We start from the raw sequence: 18,475 nt of genomic DNA, 5'->3' as shown, positions 1-18,475 counted from the left end.
ATTATACCTAATACCTATACACACACACACACACATTCACACATTCACACACACACATCCATCAGATGTTCTGCAGCTGCTGCATAGTTACCAGTCCTGAAGATAGCTTAAGTTCATAGCTTGATTTTGTAGCTTGGGTACGTAGCTTGTGGTGGCTAACTGGCCAGGAAAGCCAGGCACAAGGACAAGCTGGATCTCTGTTGGACAGGCACTGATGTCCTTCCATGTTGGCAGCAGAATGTTACCCAAAGTCTCTCAACTCACTCTTCTTTTTTAAAGGCTTTTAGTTTGGATTCTAAGGGCTTGTCTACATCAGAAAGTTGCAGCGCTGGTGAGGGAGTTACAGCGCTGCAACTTTGAAGGTGTACACATCTGCAGGGCATCACCAGCGCTGCAACTCCCTGTTTGCAGCGCTGGCCGTACTCCCGTTTTGTCTCGGGTGTAGAGGATCCAGCGCTGGTGATCCAGCGCTGGTAATCCAATGTAGACACTTACCAGCGCTTTTCTTGACCTCCGTGGAAGGAGGAAGCCTCTGGTAATCAAGCTGGTCTCCTTCCCCGGCTTGCTCTCGCGTTCCCGGAACCCCGAGCAAGCAGGTCTCCTTCCCTGCGGTTTGCATGGTGGTTCGGGGAACGCGAGAGCAAACCGCGGCGAAGCTGGTCTCCTTTCCCGGTTTGCTCTCTCGTTCCCCGAACCCCCGAGCAAGCAGGTCTCCTTCCCTGCGGTTTGCAGGGTGGTTCGGGGAACGCGAGAGCAAACCGGGAAAGGAGACCAGCTTCGCCGCGGTTTGCTCTCGCGTTCCCCGAGCAAGCAGGTCTCCTTCCCTGCGGTTTTCAGGGTGGTTCGGGGAACACGAGAGCAAACCGCGGCAAAGCTGGTCTCCTTTCCCGGTTTGCTCTCTCGTTCCCCGAACCCCCGAGCAAGCAGGTCTCCTTCCCTGCGGTTTGCAGGGTGGTTCGGGGAACGCGAGAGCAAACCGGGAAAGGAGACCAGCTTCGCCGCAGTTTGCTCTCGCGTTCCCCGAGCAAGCAGGTCTCCTTCCCTGCGGTTTGCAGGGTGGTTCGGGGAACGCGAGAGCAAACCGCGGCGAAGCTGGTCTCCTTTCCCGGTTTGCTCTCGCGTTCCCCGAACCCCCCTTGAAGCCGCCCAACAGCGCTGCAGTGTGGCCACATCTAACACCACTTGCAGCGCTGGTTGCTGTAAGTGTGGCCACTCTGCAGCGCTGGCCCTATACAGCTGTACTAATACAGCTGTAACAACCAGCGCTGCAAAATTTTAGATGTAGACATGGCCTAAGTCTATAGGTCTTGCTGTGTCACGCTGCCTCTGGGTTTAGATTGATCACCCATCAATTGCAGGCGTGACTTTCAGCCTTGAACCCGGCTTTGATCTTCCTTCTGTTGTTCTGTTGTCCTTTTCTTTTTAGGGTGGATGCTTCTTACTTTGTTTAGGGCTGTTGTCTAGGTCTTCAGCCGTTGGTATTTGAACTTTATCTCATCAGGACAGGCTGGGGCTGGAGGTTGATTCCGTCATCCACACATACCTCATTCACACATCTAAACTAAACTAATAAGATTACAGCAGGGTTTGCAAAAATGAAGGTTGGAGGAAGCTTTTACAAAATGGAGTGAGTGTTTTAAAATGGGGTTTGAATTACAATATGGAACAGAAGTTACAGTGTAGGCAAGTGTAGTGAATGATGAACAGAAGTTACATTAATAAAGTGAACAATTAAAAACAATTTCATTTATCAGTTCTACATAGGAACAAGCAATACTGGTGAGGAAACTTAGGCTGAAGTTTGCTGTGTTATTGCTTTTAAGTTACCAATCGATTCAATTCTCAGGAGAGGGGTTGTGACATTGAACACTAACTCGAGGCTGGTTTAAATTTTTCCATCAAAACTGTTCTTCAGTGGAAACTGGGCTTTTAGCTAAATTATTTTCTTATTTTCCACAGAAAATTTCAACATTTTATCAAAAAACTTTTTCAATAAAATGTAGACCTTTTCCATGGAAGAAAAATAAACCCATTTTCTGAACCACTCTAGCCTCTATATTCTTTTGAGGTCATGTTAAGGACTCAGCCCATTTGCCAGTTAACAAGAAAAACAATGCAGTGTGAGTGGAGGGAGATAAGGAGTGAGATGATTGCTATGCCTCTTATTCAACCAGGAGTATATGGGAATATAAATATTTACTTGGTACCTTTGTTATGGTAAATATTTATTTAAGAATGTAGTGTAAGATAATCTATGTTTATCTTCTCTCTCTCTCACTCTCTTTAATTTTAGGTGTTACAGTACTTGAAGGGCCTATTTATGCAGTGGGTGGCCATGATGGCTGGAGCTATTTGAACACGGTTGAGAGGTGGGATCCACAAAGTCAGCAGTGGACATTTGTGGCAAGTATGTCAATTGCCAGAAGCACTGTTGGAGTGGCAGCATTAAATGGCAAGTGAGTAGGGTATTCTTGTTCTGTTTAAAACACATTTTTCTATAGGATGAGTAACTGTTGCACAGCAGTAAATATCTTTTGGTGTATTACCTTAGAGGGCATCATTGGAAGTAAATCTAGACACAGGGTTGTTGCCATATGCACATGCAAATTAAAATATATTATCTCAATGTGTCTTTAAGTAATAAGTTCATGATTTACATTAAAGATCTGAGAACATAGAGCTGAAGTCAAACTGTGTATATTATAATTCCAGGAGGTACAGGGGAACATTTTTAAAGTGCTGGCCAGGACACACCGTGAGTTCGCTAAGCTGATCTTTACGTGTTGTGTGTGCTAGTTCTATTCAGCAGAGTCAACTTACCCAGTTGCTACTGTCATTTCCCTAGTAGCTGGACTTGCTTTATATGCATTCTGCATATTATGGCAGTCAAAAACTAAACCACATGACCTTTGTGGTCTGAAGGCAGCAGCTCTAGCAGGTGAACCAAAGGGAAAAGTGCCTCTCGCTGTGTCAGCTGTCTCTTGTTGTGTGCACTAAACCTGCCATTTGTGGAGGTCACAAAATCTGCTCACATTCTAAGCACCACCTGTAGGATCTTCCCCTCTTTGGTTTTGTTTCTTTCTTGATTGGACAAATGTAGGGCACTAATAAGAGCTGATTGAATAGTTCTAGATGTTATTTACTGTTTATGGTTAGTCATTTGCCTATTTACAAACTTTCAGTCCTCCAGTCAGTAAGTAAAAACTAATTTGCAGAATTTACTACTAGTATGTGATTAGATATGCACCATAAATAAAGCAAATAAAGAATAGTTGAAGTGAACAGTTCACAAGCATCTTTTAGTGTGAAAATGGTTCATCTAAAGTATTTGGTGACTACTTTTGAATAACTGATACATCAAAGAAACTCAGGATTGGTTTATGCTTTGGTTATTTTATACATCACACTAACCTTCGCTTAGGAATAAACTATGTAAGGAAACATTGAGTGTTTAAAAGGTTCACACCCAATTATTACCCTTTGCCCCATTTTGTCATTTTTAACAAATTTGCACATTTTTTTGCATCTACACTAGTAAACATTGTAGCCATAATTCAGTCAATTGGTAGCAGTAGTGTCAGATGTTATGGAGTCAAAGATTGACTCTTATTAAATCAAACAAGGATCCATTTATATTTGAAAACAGGGTTTCCCTTCCTACAGTTTAAGCCAAATTTAAAAACATAACAGAACTCCTTTAAAATCTATAATGCGAATTGCTAATGTAATACCATTTGATTGTCTTCTTGAATCATAAGATAATGGTACCCTGAATTACACTTAAAAATAAAGGAACTACCCACTTACATTTCTGTCTAAATGAGGGTGTTCTAAAAGAAGAATAGGGGAATTATCCAAGCTCTCAAAAATAAATCAGTGATTCGCTGATCACTTCCCAACCTCCTAAATTCTTGATGTTCTGACATAACACACATTATCTCCTAATGTGGATAGTTTCTTGTCATAACCTCCTACCCCAGTCTGAACCAGTGAGCAACAATTCTCCACTTGAGTGACAAAGGCATACACCTATCACAAAGCAGAACTTTATTATGCTGACTGCTAACTTCAGCAGGGAGACCCCAGTTTATCTTTTGCCTGCAGAAGTTTATGGTGAAGCATATTTCCAAGCTTCCCTGCTACCAATGCAGGGTTCCACTCTTGAGTTCGATAGCTCTTATTTCCAAATCCAGCCAAGGAGAGCCTGATGTAGAGTCAAAAATCTCCCCTGCTCATGATGTGGTCTAAGAGATCATTGTGTCTGGCTGAGCTTAATGCATCCAGCTGACAGCAATTTTCTAAAAAGAACCTTTATTGGATCAGAGCCTTCACCCTTGTCCAGCTTCTGATTACTCTTCAGAAGTTGCACTCAACACAGTACCATCTTTCCTTTGAGGCAGGTGATGTTTCTCCGTATAGTTAGAGCACTAACAAATTCACAGCTCTGAAAAATGCATCACAGATTGTGAAATCTGATTTTTTTCCCCCCTGTTCCCCATGAAATCTCATCTTCTGTGTGCTTTTACCCTATAGTGTACAGATTTCACAGGGGAACCAATGTTTCTCAAATTGGGAGTCCTGACCCAAAAAGGAGTGCAGGGGAGTCATAAGATTATTTTAGGGGGCTCATGGTATTGCCACCCTGATTTTTGCACTGTTGTCTTAAGAGCTGGGTGGCTGGAGAGTGGCGGCTGCTGTCTGAGGCCCAGCTCTGCAGGTAGCAGTGCAGAAGTAAGGATGGCAATACCATATTGTGTCATCCTTACTTTTGTACTGCTGCTGGCAGTGGTTCTGCTTTCAGAGCTGTGCTCCCAGCTAGCATCCACCACTCTCCAGCTGCCCAGCTCTGAAGGCAGTGCTGCCACATGCAGCAGCACAGAAGTAAGGGTAGCAGTACTGCCCTTGCACACACACACATTCTGCCGCAACTACTTTTCGGGTCAGGACACCTACAATTACAACAGCATGACATTTCAGATTTAAATAGCTGAAATCATTAAATTTACAATTTTTAAAATCCTATGACTGTGAAATTGACTAAAATGAACCGTAAATTTGGTAGAGCCCTACTTATAGTGTTACTGGAGAAACACCTTGGTAAAAATGCCATCTATGGGTTTTGCCCAATCATCAGAGAGGAAGCAGAAAACTGCTGTTGTGGCATGAGTATTAACTATGACAGGTTACCAGGACCATTTTAGATTATTTCAATCCTCTGAAACCATCTCCAGAAACATGAGAAAATTGCCTGGAAACAAGAGAGAATCAATCCAATTTCTCCACTTGGCAGATTTTCTCAGTACTCTGCAGATCCTTGTGATGCTGTGGAGAGAAAATAGCATGCATATGCACACATCAATATCCTGATTGACATCAAAGAACAAAAAAATGGCCGTACTGGACCACACCAATGGTCCATCTAACCCAGTATCCTGTCTTCTGTCAGTGGCCAGTGCCAAATACTTCAGAGGGAATGACCAGGACATGGCGATTGAGTAATCCATCCTCTGCTGTCCATTCTCAGCTTCTGGCAGTTGAAGATTTAGGAATAGCTGGAGAATGTGACTGTGTTCCTGACCATCTTGGTTAATACCCATTGATGGGTCTATCCTCCACGAATGTATCTAATTCTTTTTTGAACTCAGTTATACTTTTGGCCTTTACAACATCACATGGCAACAAGTCCCACAGATAGACTGTGTGTTGTGTGAAGAAGTACTTTTGTTAGTTTGTTTTTAAACCTGCCTATTAATGTCATTGCGTGACTCCTAATTCTTGTGTTATATGAAGGGGTAAATAGCATTTCCCTATTCACTTTCTCCATGCCATTCATGACTGTATAGATCACCATCAAATCCCCACTTAGTCATCTCTTTTTAACTGAACAGTTCCATTCTTCTTTATATGTGCTTGTATGGAAGCAGTTCCATACCCCTAATCATTTTTGTTGCCTTTCTCTGTACCTTTCAGTGGGTTACTATGTGTTTGCCTTCCAGTCCATATTAGCTATTTATTTATTTGCTGTTAAAGAAGTCTTTACTATTTGAAATACAGATGATCCAAGAACACTTAACTTACACATTTCATAACAGAACAAATATTATGGTGAGAGGGATAATAAAAGTAAAAAGATTAAGACAATACATTTTCTGCTGAGATATTTTATTATTAGACTACGTATGTCAAAGAGATTTATGATATTCCAAACAATTGTATGACACAGTTGCAAATGAAAGTCAAATAGACTTTCCTGCTTTATTGTAGCTTTTAAAATTGCCCTTTCAAAATTATTCCTGATTTCTGAACCGTATTTTGGAATCTATTCATTCTGCATTACACTTGTTAAACAACTATGTATTTCACATTTAAAAAAAAAAAGACTGACCTTTAATTATGTGTGTCTTTAATGGGGCATCAATAATAAATATTCTGCATAAGTGAAAATACGCAGCTGCTAACAGGATATGCTGATTGACAATCGCAGAACATCACAGAGGTATACCAAGCTGAGTGTCATGAGTAATGACTTCAGCACACCACAGGAACCAACACCCACCCACAGTAACAGTCTTCCAGAACTGAGGAGAAAAACCTCTGCCCTTTATTGATTACTTCATACTCAAAGATGTGCTTTAGAGGACTTTACAGTTGCACCTGCTGGTGTTGTTTATATCAAATATCACAGACTATTATTGATCACAGACAAACAAAGAAAAGTGAGGAATCTTTTAATCTTAACTTTTAAGAGTAAAACTACTTTTTTACTTTCTTTTCAAATCCCCTTTAATTCCCCTGGGGTTCAGAAAAAAATAGACCTTTGCATTTGGACTTTCTTTTGAGGATTTGCTTTGCTTGAAGAAGAATTAAAGAGCCATCAAGAGTGTTGTAGGTGAATAATATTCCCTATTCATGTTCAGCTGTTTTTACCCTGTTCTTCTGACACAGAAGTAGCAATCCATTATTATTATTTCTATTAAAGGAGCGCCTGAAGACCCCAACTGAGATCAGAACCTCGTATTCTTGGCACTGCACAATACACATAGTAATAGCCCCAAGGAATGTGCAGCCAAAATATAAGGAACCACTGTTACTAGCCTCATTTTATACATGGGATGGGAAACTGTGGCACATAGAGAAAATGACTTGCCTATAGTCACACAAGAAGCCTGTGGCAGAAGCATGGAATTGAGCCCAGATCAGGGCTGCCTCGGGGGGGGGGGGGAAGTAGGGCAATTTACCCCAGGTCCCGGACCCCGCAGGGGCCCCATGAGAATATAGTATTCTATAGTATTGCAACTCCTTTTTTATGGAAGGGGCCCCCAAGATTGCTTTACCCCAGGCCCCCTGAATCTCTGGGCGGCACTGACCACATTTACTGAGTCCTAATCCAATGCCACATCCTTCCACTTCCTCATGATAGATATCATAAATTAGTTCCAAAAGCATTTTCATTTGGCATCTCAAGTCTGAATATTTATTATTCCTTTGCATCACAGATTTAACCCTTGTCCCTTTCAGATCCCACTTTAAGCCTTTGACTGCTCTGGTTAACCTAATATTTTTATATTTGAATTATTTCTCACTTGTGTTTTTCACCTAAAGAGGCTGTCCAACATAAATCTGTGAGTTTGTATTTGCCAAAATCATGAGAACACTCATGATCAGACTGTCTATGAGCAATTCTTTTCTCTGATGTTCGGTTGCAGTAAATTGAATTTGGTGTAGCTTCCACGTCCCATTAATTTTGCTGAAAGAATCACAAAAGTAGAACATAATGATGCATTACAAAAAAAATCATTTCTCCATTATCTGTCTACTCCACTCTTATTTTGCAAATGTATTTTTGAGTACTCTAACAAATCACTGTTTTGTGGACAAGGGTTTAGTGACTGATTTAAATCATTTGGGGTTTTGTATACATTTGGCTAGGTTTATTCAGTTCTGGGAGATTGACATTAGATGGATTCATTTATTACTAGGTTTCCACAAATTTGATCATTGTCTTGGTGCAAATTTTCAGCTATTTATGTGTGGGTGTTTGTGTGGAGGGGATTAGGGGGAATTTCAGCTCTAATGGTTTAAGTTTGGGAAAGTTATAAGCAACTGAAAACGGTGGAGGGGAACTAATGGAAAGTATTGAGCAAACTTAACAATAGATATCACTAACCGTGCCACCTATAATAAATGTTTGATAAAGTGTAGAAGTGTTCCCTTGGATCCTGGGGACAAAGGGTTAACTTCAAAAAAGCTTCTCCTCCACAAGTCCCTTGCACAGGTGGTCAGGTGAAGGGGTATAAGTGGCTCTCTGAAGGCAAAGAGAGAATGCCTTTGGGAAAGTATAGTGCCATATTCAGAATTAGAGGAATGGCCTGAAGCCCTAACTGGAGTTTTCTGTTTACTTTTCTGCTTATGGAGTGGAGTATGGACACTCCAAATATTATAGATTAGTTTATTATCCTTTCTTGTTTATTTTCTTATCCCTTGAGGAAAACACCTTTTGCTGACTGCAGCTTTACTTTTTGTTTTTGGGTCTTTGCATTAGTTTATAAACCATTACCTGTAAAATAAAAGTTATTGCTATAGAATGAGACCGCTTGGCCTAACGGTCCTTCCAGACAAGAAAGAGGGTTTCCCATATAAATCTTTTGAATTGGTGTGGGAGTACAAGACGCATCTATGTAAGGCTGCTGAATACTTTAGTGCTTTGGAAGGGAAAGCTATTTAGTAGAGAGGCCAATTGTTTCTTCTTAAAACAAAACAAAACAAAACAAAACCTGTGCTTTGGGGAAAAGTGAGCTGGGAACTAAAGATTTGCTCATAGAATTCCCTTCTATTCTGCTTTCTTTGAGGGAGCATTCTTGAAATCATGGGATGGGGAAAGGGGAGGGGAGAGTGTGGCCCAGAAATTCTCAGGGCCTTCTTGAATTCCTAGAGATTAGCTGGGCATCTTGCATGAAGAGCAGTCCTGTGCATACAGCTTTCTGGGTCCTCCATAGAAGAATGTGTCCCTTACATGGTCGTATCTGCAGCATATAGATTTCCTCCTGGAAATTCTCTGCATTAGGAGTGATGCAATCCCAGGAAAATCACTTCTCCCTAACTCTACCCTCTTGAATTCCAATGCTGCCTTGTAATCTGCAAAGCCACAACTGCCCTGACTGAGGACTGGTTTCTTCACGCTCTAGAAAGGATGAGAATGTGTATTAAAGCCCCTGTTTCTCCATCTTGCAGATCTCCCACCCAGTTTCCAAAAGCTTTTGCTTCCCTCTGTGAGCTGATCTGTCGAAGAGCATCTGGCCCTAGATTTCACCAGTGAAATCTTGGCCTGATTAATGTCAGTGGCAAATTTTCCATTGACTTCAATGGGGCCAGGATCTCATCCATGATATTTAGACCAATGTTGAGTCAGTGTACCTGGAAATAGCTTTAACTGAATAAATCTCATTATGTAGCTAGTACATTTCTGAATCTTTAGTACTTTTACTAATTCATTTCCTAATTAACATCCTCAACTTTTGTTGTCAGAAAGACAAGCATTTTTCATATAATATGCAATCACATTCATTGTTCGGGCTGTAGCTTTGCTAATTGATTTTTATGCTGACCTAACTTTGTTTGGGGTTAGCCATTTTATGTTATGACATATTCATTGCTAATTGACGTCACGAAGTCCTTAATGGTGATTCAATACTTGGCCCAAGAAAATTAGCAACATATGAATGTGATATCTCCACCTACCTTTGCTGATTGTATGGTTGATTTCAGCCTTCTCAAGGAGTTCTATTTTTCTGCCTTTCATGCATCACACAGTAAAGAATCTGTTATTTACTCTTAGCAGAATAATTAGGGCTCATTACTAATTCAGTGCTCTAACCTGATCTCTTGTGCTTTTGCACACAAATCCACATTTCTTGCATAAAGCTCCCATATAGCTCAGTGGATGTATAATACAATGTGCATTGGGGGGGTTTCTTTATTTGATTTTTAGAACTTTAAAACTGATCAGTTCCTAAGTCAGATTTAACTTGGTGTGTTACATCTAGCCAGCTAAAGACTAATCAAACCATACATTTAAGAGGAGATGAAAGTCAGATAAATACATGGGAACTTTAAAGGAAGGGATGTAAAATTATGTAAATTGAGGATAAAATTATTTAAATATGTGTTAGAATGGGGAGAGGAGGTAAAGGGGCACCTTCTCTTCCATCCTAGCACACTTATGCATACAGCAGAGGAGACTTCCTACTAGACTTTGAGATAGCTCAAAGGGGTGTCCAACCGCCACACTCACTGGTACACTGCAATCCCAAGGGAGCATGGCCTGTCTTCAAGTGTGTCAATCAGGCCCCCAACTGTATAGCTCATGTGTTACAATGTGTATATATTTCAACAGTCAGTGATGCCCCTTTTCAAAGTACTTGCAAATTGGGTACCATCAAGCAGTTCTCATCCCTCACCATATCACCTTGCATGAGCAAGCTGTTTCTTGGACCACATTCTATACACAGTTGACACTACTCTACTTTTTAGCTGCACCACTCCACCATTCAGCTCCTACCATTAATGGAAAGAGTTTGTCCTCAGTATGCAATTCCTTTTTAGGTACATGCTAAAATGGATAATGAAGTCCCTTTAGATTCTTATATTACTGGTTCTCCAGCTCTGGTTCCCCAGCTCTGGTTCCAAGCATACATAAGATATAAAGAACATAAATCCTCTAACAGATTCCCTACCAACATCTTTGTCATGATATTAGCAAAGACATGGTGTCTGTTGGGGGAAAGAAAAAAAAACAATGTGGGGGAACAGTCACTAGATTAAGTTCAGGGTGAATTAGCTACAGAGTGGACTGTAGTTGCCCAGATGTAGGGAAAAAAAGGAATGAGCTGAGAAGAAAAAAGTGAGGACACAAAGAAGGAGAGATAAGATTACACCTGAAATGATTCAGTACATTTCACAACGTTCAAACTTTTTGTGGCCATATCTAAGTTGAATCAAAGCTCTGAGGTTTGTCAATCACTGGACAAAATACAGATATCAAGTCATTTAAACAAGACATCCAAAGTGTGTGACGCTCTTTACATGACACACCATGCCAAGCATAGCATAAATAGCCTCCCTGGAACATTTTAAGTACCCTTCCCCATTTTAGTGGATGAAACATTTGGTTAGATTGTAGGGAGAATGTACTGTTCCCAGAAGGAAAGGTGTGGGAAAGCTCATGTTTGGGAAATGCCTCCCCCAGCCTCATCAGGTAAGGGGAGTGCTCTTTGTTGGTCAGGCCAAAAACAGATATGCTGCTCACAGAAGGAAGGGGGAAGGAATACTCCCTTGAAAACATCCGTATGCTTCTTTAGAAGAGATTACACATTTGGACTATCTCAGTTACTTCTAAATAATAAAGGTCTTCAGTAATCAACAGCAATCAATTACAGAGAGATCAATAATCTAGTTGATTTATTAATTGTATTGCATTAGAGTACAAAGACCTTCACTGAGATTCAGGCTGCATTGTGCTAGGCCAGGGGTCGGCAGCCTCTGGCATGTGGCTCGCCAGGGTAAGCACCCTGGCAAGCCGGGCCAGTTTGTTCACATGCTGCGTCGGCAGATTCGGTTGACCACGGCTCCCACTGGCTGTGGTTTGCCGTCCCAGGCCAATGGGGGTGGCGGGAAGTCTCGGCCAGTGCATTCATCAGCCCGTGCCGCTTCCCTCAGCCTCCATTCGCCTGGGATGGCGAACCGCGGCCAGTGGGAGCCGTGGTTGGCCAAACCTGCTGACATAGCAGGTAAACAAACTGACCTGGTGAGCCATGTGTCAGAGGTTGCTGACCCCTGTGCTAGATGCTGTAAAAACACAAAGCAAAAGACAATCCCTGCTCCAAAAAACTAACACATTAAATAGTAAAAATAGGCAAGGATGTGTGCATGTGTGTGTGTGCATGTGTGTGTGTGAAAGGAAGTAGAACCATTTTACTTATGGGAAAGTAAGGGTCAGACAGATTAAGGGCCAGTTTTTCAGATTCTCAGCACTTACATCCGGGGCCAAATGTTCAAAAGTGTAGAAAATCCAGCAACTCCTTTGTAGCATTTTAGGCCAAATTTTCAAGAGCTTGACCTCTAATTTGCTACACTCTTTAAACCCTACTTATGTATTATGGTGCCTAACTGGAAGGTGAGCACTCTTGGAAATCCCAGCCTTTGGTGACTGACCCTTTAAAAGTTACAGATGACGTCTGCAACAAAGCTAGGAATTTGGATGCAGATCTTCTGATTTCCAATTCTATTCCTTAATCACTACATCTTTGTGTACCTTGATCCAAATTTCTACAGATTCACTTTCATGGTTATAATCTGAAGTAGTAATATAGATATATAATACTTGTCTCATTTATACCTAGCTCCTACAGAAGGCCTGAAATATCTACCACATTCTGTGAATGGATTTTCCCAACCATCTTGGCTGGTGTTTAATATTTCTGTTTCTCCAATTTGGGATCTCCATAAATTTCCCTACACTCTCTATATTTGGGGTGACATCAAATATCTTTTGAACTGCTAGATCAACTTGTGTTCAGTTTATTTTCATTACTGAGTAAATTGAGATGGATTCATTCACTGTGAAGGTCGCAGACTAAATGATTACTCAGGGCATTTTCCAAGTCATCCATATAATTGCAATGCTCTGCTAATTTTCATACTTCAGTGAACACTGAGAAACTTGCTCAAAGCTGCATTATTTTACAAGTAAACTATTAAAATAAATATGCTGTAATTGCAACTTTAAAGGGAAAATAACACCTCATGATTTCACTAGAACTGGGAAAATCAGAAAATGTGTCTGCACAATTTTTTTTTTTTTAGAATAAGTGTGTGTGTGTGTGTGTGTGTGTGTGTGTGTGTGTGTGTGTGTGTGTGTGTGTGTGTGTATTAGTTTTAGTATATCAGATGTCATGCATCTGAAGAAGTGGGTATTCACCCACGAAAGCTCATGCTCCAAAACGTCTGTTAGTCTATAAGGTGCCACAGGATTCTTTGCTGCTTATATTAGTTTTGTTTCTTATTTGTTTGGTCTTGAAATTATTACACTTTTATTCAAGAACCAATTTCTTTGATCTTTCTTTTCTTTAGTCCATGTGCACCAAGAGAAACACTGCCACACAGTCTGGCCAATTCGTACACAGGCACACAAAGAGAGAGACAGCGTGTGTATTGTGCTGTATGATTTCTGTCCAGTACATTTCTCAGGACATACAAATGAAGAATATTTTACTGAATGTTATAAATATTTTCCTGTTGCTGAAATACAATGATGGTTTCCTGTATCAAAATATTGCCTGCTTTCACAAATCAATTTACAGTAGGGGGGCTCAGGTTACCTGCCAAACTAGAAAGAGGAGAAAGTCAGTGTTAGAGTGCTATTCAATTTCAAGAGCTTTATCCATATTGACTAATTCTCACAACATAGGGAACAATAGTTATCTTTTCTCAAGCAAAAAACCTACTGGTCTCAATTAGAGTTTTTGTTTCAGTAAAGCTTAAATAAGGATTGCAGAATTAGCTCATAACTAATCAGAATGAGAACGCTTATCAAATGAACTCTGATTCATTGATAACACATTATTTTATTCTCCATTATTACTATGCTATATGCCAGATATTTCCATTTCTTTTCATGACAGTATCAAAACCACTGATGTTTTATAAATGGAGTATTTGACTCCAGCTTTTGATTAAACTATCACTCCTCAAAAGGACAATTGATCAGCCTCTTGCTGTAGAGAAGAGGAGATGCTCCTTGAACATTTTCTTTCTTAGCTGTAGAGTTTTCAGGGAGACATGTGCATTTTAAAATGTTTCAGACAAAAAATCATACGATCAATAAACTTGAGCCAGAATGAGGAGGAACAGTGCTATCATCTAAAATGACTGATCTGACAGAGGAGATAAATATCACTAAAATAATAGCACTCCCTAGCACACAACCATTTTGTGAGTTCGATAATGATCTCTTGAGAAAAAAGACAGACTCACCAAGTATGTTTGTTTACAAATAAGTGGGTAAATAAATGTTCTTACTCTATAGTAAATTATTTGTTCATAGAGATAGTGCTGAGCATTGTGTCGGCCAGCTTTTGACCTGATATTGGAGCGGACTTTTCCAGTTAATGGAGTCCTCGTACATTAACCGGTCTTAGGGTAGGTATGTGTTCTCCCCATTTTACAATGGAGCTTTGAACAGGACTCCTTGTCAAGAGGAAATTATTTTTACCAAAAGGAACTAAACTTTGGCCCAAGTCATATGAGCTGTGCTAAGCAACTATGCAACTATGCATGGGAAAGCACTCTCTGAATTGCTTGCAAAATATCAATAAATATTTCTTAGATGCCAGGATAATTCTTTTAAGAAAAAATGGTTTCTTTTCTTTGTCCAGCTTCTTGTATATTTAATCCATTTTAATTCTTATACTGCATTGCCAAACAAAGGAAATATTACCCCAAATAATGCACACTGGCATAACCATTAATAAATTGTCTTGGTCCTATAGTCCAACCATCAGAGAATTCGTGTTCCTTTCTTAGCTGCAACGGAGCATCTCTTGGCATGCCTGAGGATGTGACAAAGGTGGATATTTGCTTCCTACACCTCACTCAAATTCTAGGGCCACGTAGGTACTAGCAAAAAAACTTCAAGACCAGACTTCAAAGAGAAACTGCTAAGCTCCTGTTCATCTGCAAATTTGACACCATCAGCTCAGGATTAAACAAAGACTCTGAATGGCTTGCCAACTACAAAATCAGTTTCTCCTCCCTTGGTTTTCACACCTCAACTGCTAGAACAGGGCCTCATCCTCTCTGATTGAACTAACCTTTTTATCTCTAGCTTGCTTGCATACATATACCTGTCCCTGGAAATTTCCACTACGTGCATCTGACAAAATAGGTATTCACCCACGAAAGCTCATGCTCCAAAACGTCTGTTAGTCTATAAGGTGCCGCAGGATTCTTTGCTGCTTTTACATAATTGACGTAAAAACTTCCAAAGTAACCAGTCATGACTTTCCTTAACACTTTTCAATTTTAGAGGCTACTTTGCAGTTTCTGTCCATTTCTATTTTGAGAGGGATTTTAGGATTCCCTGTTCTCCTCAAAATTTAGAGATGAGGCTAAGTGAAGTTTCGAAGATCCAAAGTTTGGGAGGCGTTGAGACTGGGTTTTCATTTAAGTTCATCTCTCATCACAATACTAGAATAGGATGGAGCATAAATCATTGAGACAGTCCTTACTGAGGCAACATTTCTACTTTAATTGACATAAATCAAGCCGTTCAGGACTGATTCCTTTGTTTTTTCTTTGTGGCTCCGACCAATCAATGCTTGAAAAAGGAATGACCATTTCCCTGGGTCTTACTAATATGATACCCCAGTAAATGAGTTCAGTAAGCACTGTCACTGAGATTTTTCCCAGCTAAGAAAATAAAGATTTTTTTTTTTACGGAAGCATATACTATGCTATCCACTTTGTAAGCACATAAATTCCTTAAACATAAAAAGTCGCATACATGGTCCAAAATGAAAAGTTTGCAATCCTGTAAATACTCAAAGGCCATGAAGAGATATGAGGGAACAGAAGAAGTACCCACACCTCAGTTTTATTTGTACATGGATCATGTCTTTCTAATTTTAAAATTGAATTAAAATCATAGGATATTAATCTAATCTAATGCAGATAAGCTCCAAAAAGCACCAATAAAGTCCATCATAATAAAAATGCAATGTCCAAATAGTAAATTTAAAGCCATGCTAAATCTTTTACATTTATACTGAGGGGAAAGAAAAACCAACTATAATTTGGATGTAAATGAGAGATTAACCAAAAATTAGAGAAATTCAGAAAAGGGAGAAATTCTAAAGCCTTTCCACAGTCTCCTTTTAAATAAGGAGAGACTGTGACTGATTAGTTTTGCACAATGAAGGATTAATTTCTGTATAAATAGGAGGTCAAGGTAAAACGGTCCCTAGGCAAAGATTACTGCTGTCAAAGAAAAAAAATATGTATCTTAGAGTCTGATACTGCTCCATTGAAGTCAAGGGCAACTATTTCCCTCAAAAAAAAAATAAATAAATTCAATGGGCAGAGAATCAAGGCCAAGAAGAATACTGGCAAAAAAGTATGGTTTGTGACATTTTTATTCCTTTTTAATGTTTGTCCTTGAGAGTAAGTAAAAGATGTTGGACATTGATAGGTCATTTGTTTGTGTGCTCTTTGTAACTAACGATATATCACCTCATGTTAAAATAAATGCTTTTACAGTCGTTTACTCACCGCTTCCTGTAAGAAGTGCAGTGTTATTATGAGCTATTGTGGTTACTTTTATTACTACAATTATTTTATATTACTATTGCTATTATTTCTTATCAGTTGTTTAGTTCAGATATTATACTTCAAGCTATCCAATGGGCATAATAGATAGCTCTTGCTTCTAAGATCTTACAGTCTAAAAATCAAACACATCAAAGATGGGATGAACTGTGGAATCCGGTAGTGGAGATAATTTATCCTGCTGGATATTAAACGTATATACAAATATATTCATGATGATATTTATGATGATTTTATTATTGCTATAGAGCTCTTCTTGTGGGCCTCAGCATGACCATCATCTTCCTCTATAGGTGAAATTATTTACTGAATTTTATTATTTTGTTTTAACCAATGTAAGTAGATGACCTATAAGATCTCATTCCTGTAAAGTGCTGAAGACCTACTCTCATTAACTGTTGGATAAGCCCTTACGGACAGATTTTTCAAAAGAGGTTAAGAATCAGGTGTTCAGTTCCTCAGAACTCATCACTGGGGCCAGATTTTCAGTAAACCTGACACCTATTTAGATACTTAATTTTTAAGTCTTATATACCAATCATGCCAAGCTCTTTTGCAGATGTGGCCGCTTATTTCGGTACTTAAATGGGAGCTGAACTCTTTTGAAAATCTGGCCCTGATTATGGGTGCTGAGTACTCGTGAAAATTCTGGCCATACTGATGCAAGGCATGACAAACATTAATAACTGGAGTCAAATATAGTCTGAATGGAGTCTGAATTCATTTGGTAGATGATTTAATGAATAATGAAGGTGGCTGAGTCACCATTTCATCAAGGATAAAAACAAGATGCTTTTTAGTTATTTGTGATTGCACCAAAACAAGAAGTTTTGAAAACCACTGAAACAATCAGTCTCAATAGGTATTTCAGCAGAGATAAAAAAGACAATTTTGAAAAGTGAAGTGCTCTTCTCCTTGAGGGGGCCATTTAGGGAACTAGGGTAAAAATCTGTCTGGGGATTGGTCCTGCTTTGAGCAGGGGGTTGGACTAGACGACCTTCTGAAGTCCCTTCCAACCTTGATATTCTATGATTCTATGATTCTCTAATCTTACCTGGACACTGAGTAGAAGGCATCATGCTGCATGGAACTCCTGGGGAACTCCTGGGAGCCCTATGTTAAAATTCTGTCATGATATTGAAGAGAAAGTTGGGATAATTTCCCTTCCTCTGATGGAGTTCACTCATGCTCTGGATACTGCTAAATCTTCCATGCCAGACACAATTTATCCCTTCAGCTTATTAAAAAATCCTTTTGAAGAGCAAATGCTTTCCCTTTGGAGTGGACAAAATGTCAAGTATTTTCATAAAATTTCCCAGGGAGAGATGCCAAAGGACCCAGTTCTTCCTCTACAAGGGCTTCACACACAGGCCCAGCTTCAAACAATATGAGTTGACCATACAGTGTTATGGAACCCATACTGCACTTCTTAAAGAAACCAAGTCAATTTTTTTCCCCTTAGCAAATGCAATTGAATATGTTTGCACTGGTGTTGCCTCCCTTGAGGATTGCTCGTCTGTTTAAATGGGAAAACAAATTAATAGATTTCTTAATTCTTCACCCTTCTTTCCTGCAAACAGAGGCATCCCTGAGACACCGGCTATATCACAGGCTAGTGGAAAATGCTTATGTGGGAGCCCCTATTAAAATATTGGCAGCACGACCCTGCTTCAAAGGGAAATTTCAAAGCAAGTAATTCTTCAGGGTGACTTGACTAATAACTATGGGAACCCTCAAGAAAACCATTAACCTGTAACTTCTACTGACTAAAGTGTGTCTGCTATTTTAGGAACCAATCCTGCTGTCTCTGCTCAGGCAAAGCTCCTGTGGAAATGATGAAGGTGTTGTCTGAGTTAGGACTGAATCTATTGTCAATTAATTAGTTATAGTTCGATATATTTTTCCCTCTCTCTGTTTGTTTTTATGCTTTTAGAAGCTTAAAAATAATGTGTCTCTCCCATCCAGCTGCATCTGTTTTCATTTTGCATATGGGGATTTCAGCCCTGTCATTCTTACCCTTGAAATCATTAGGACGCTCTGGTTGCCTCCTTGTCTGTGTGGTTTCATTACTTTGAGATTGTGATTTGACATTAAA

General features: G+C 39.8%; 1 protein-coding gene across 1 annotated transcript in view; it reads left to right on the top strand.

Moving 5' to 3' along the window:
• KLHL1 (kelch like family member 1) overlaps positions 1-18,475 on the top strand; it is a 480,042-nt gene that overhangs the window by 444,987 nt on the left and 16,580 nt on the right. The window contains 1 exon segment of the mRNA XM_030566357.1: positions 2,294-2,456. Coding sequence (XP_030422217.1) covers positions 2,294-2,456 — 163 coding nt within the window.

The sequence above is a fragment of the Gopherus evgoodei genome, chromosome 1, assembly GCF_007399415.2.
Source record: "Gopherus evgoodei ecotype Sinaloan lineage chromosome 1, rGopEvg1_v1.p, whole genome shotgun sequence".
Classification (NCBI taxonomy): domain Eukaryota; kingdom Metazoa; phylum Chordata; order Testudines; family Testudinidae; genus Gopherus; species Gopherus evgoodei.
The sequence above is the reverse complement of the archived record's forward strand: the minus strand, read 5'-3'. Positions and strand labels throughout refer to the sequence as shown.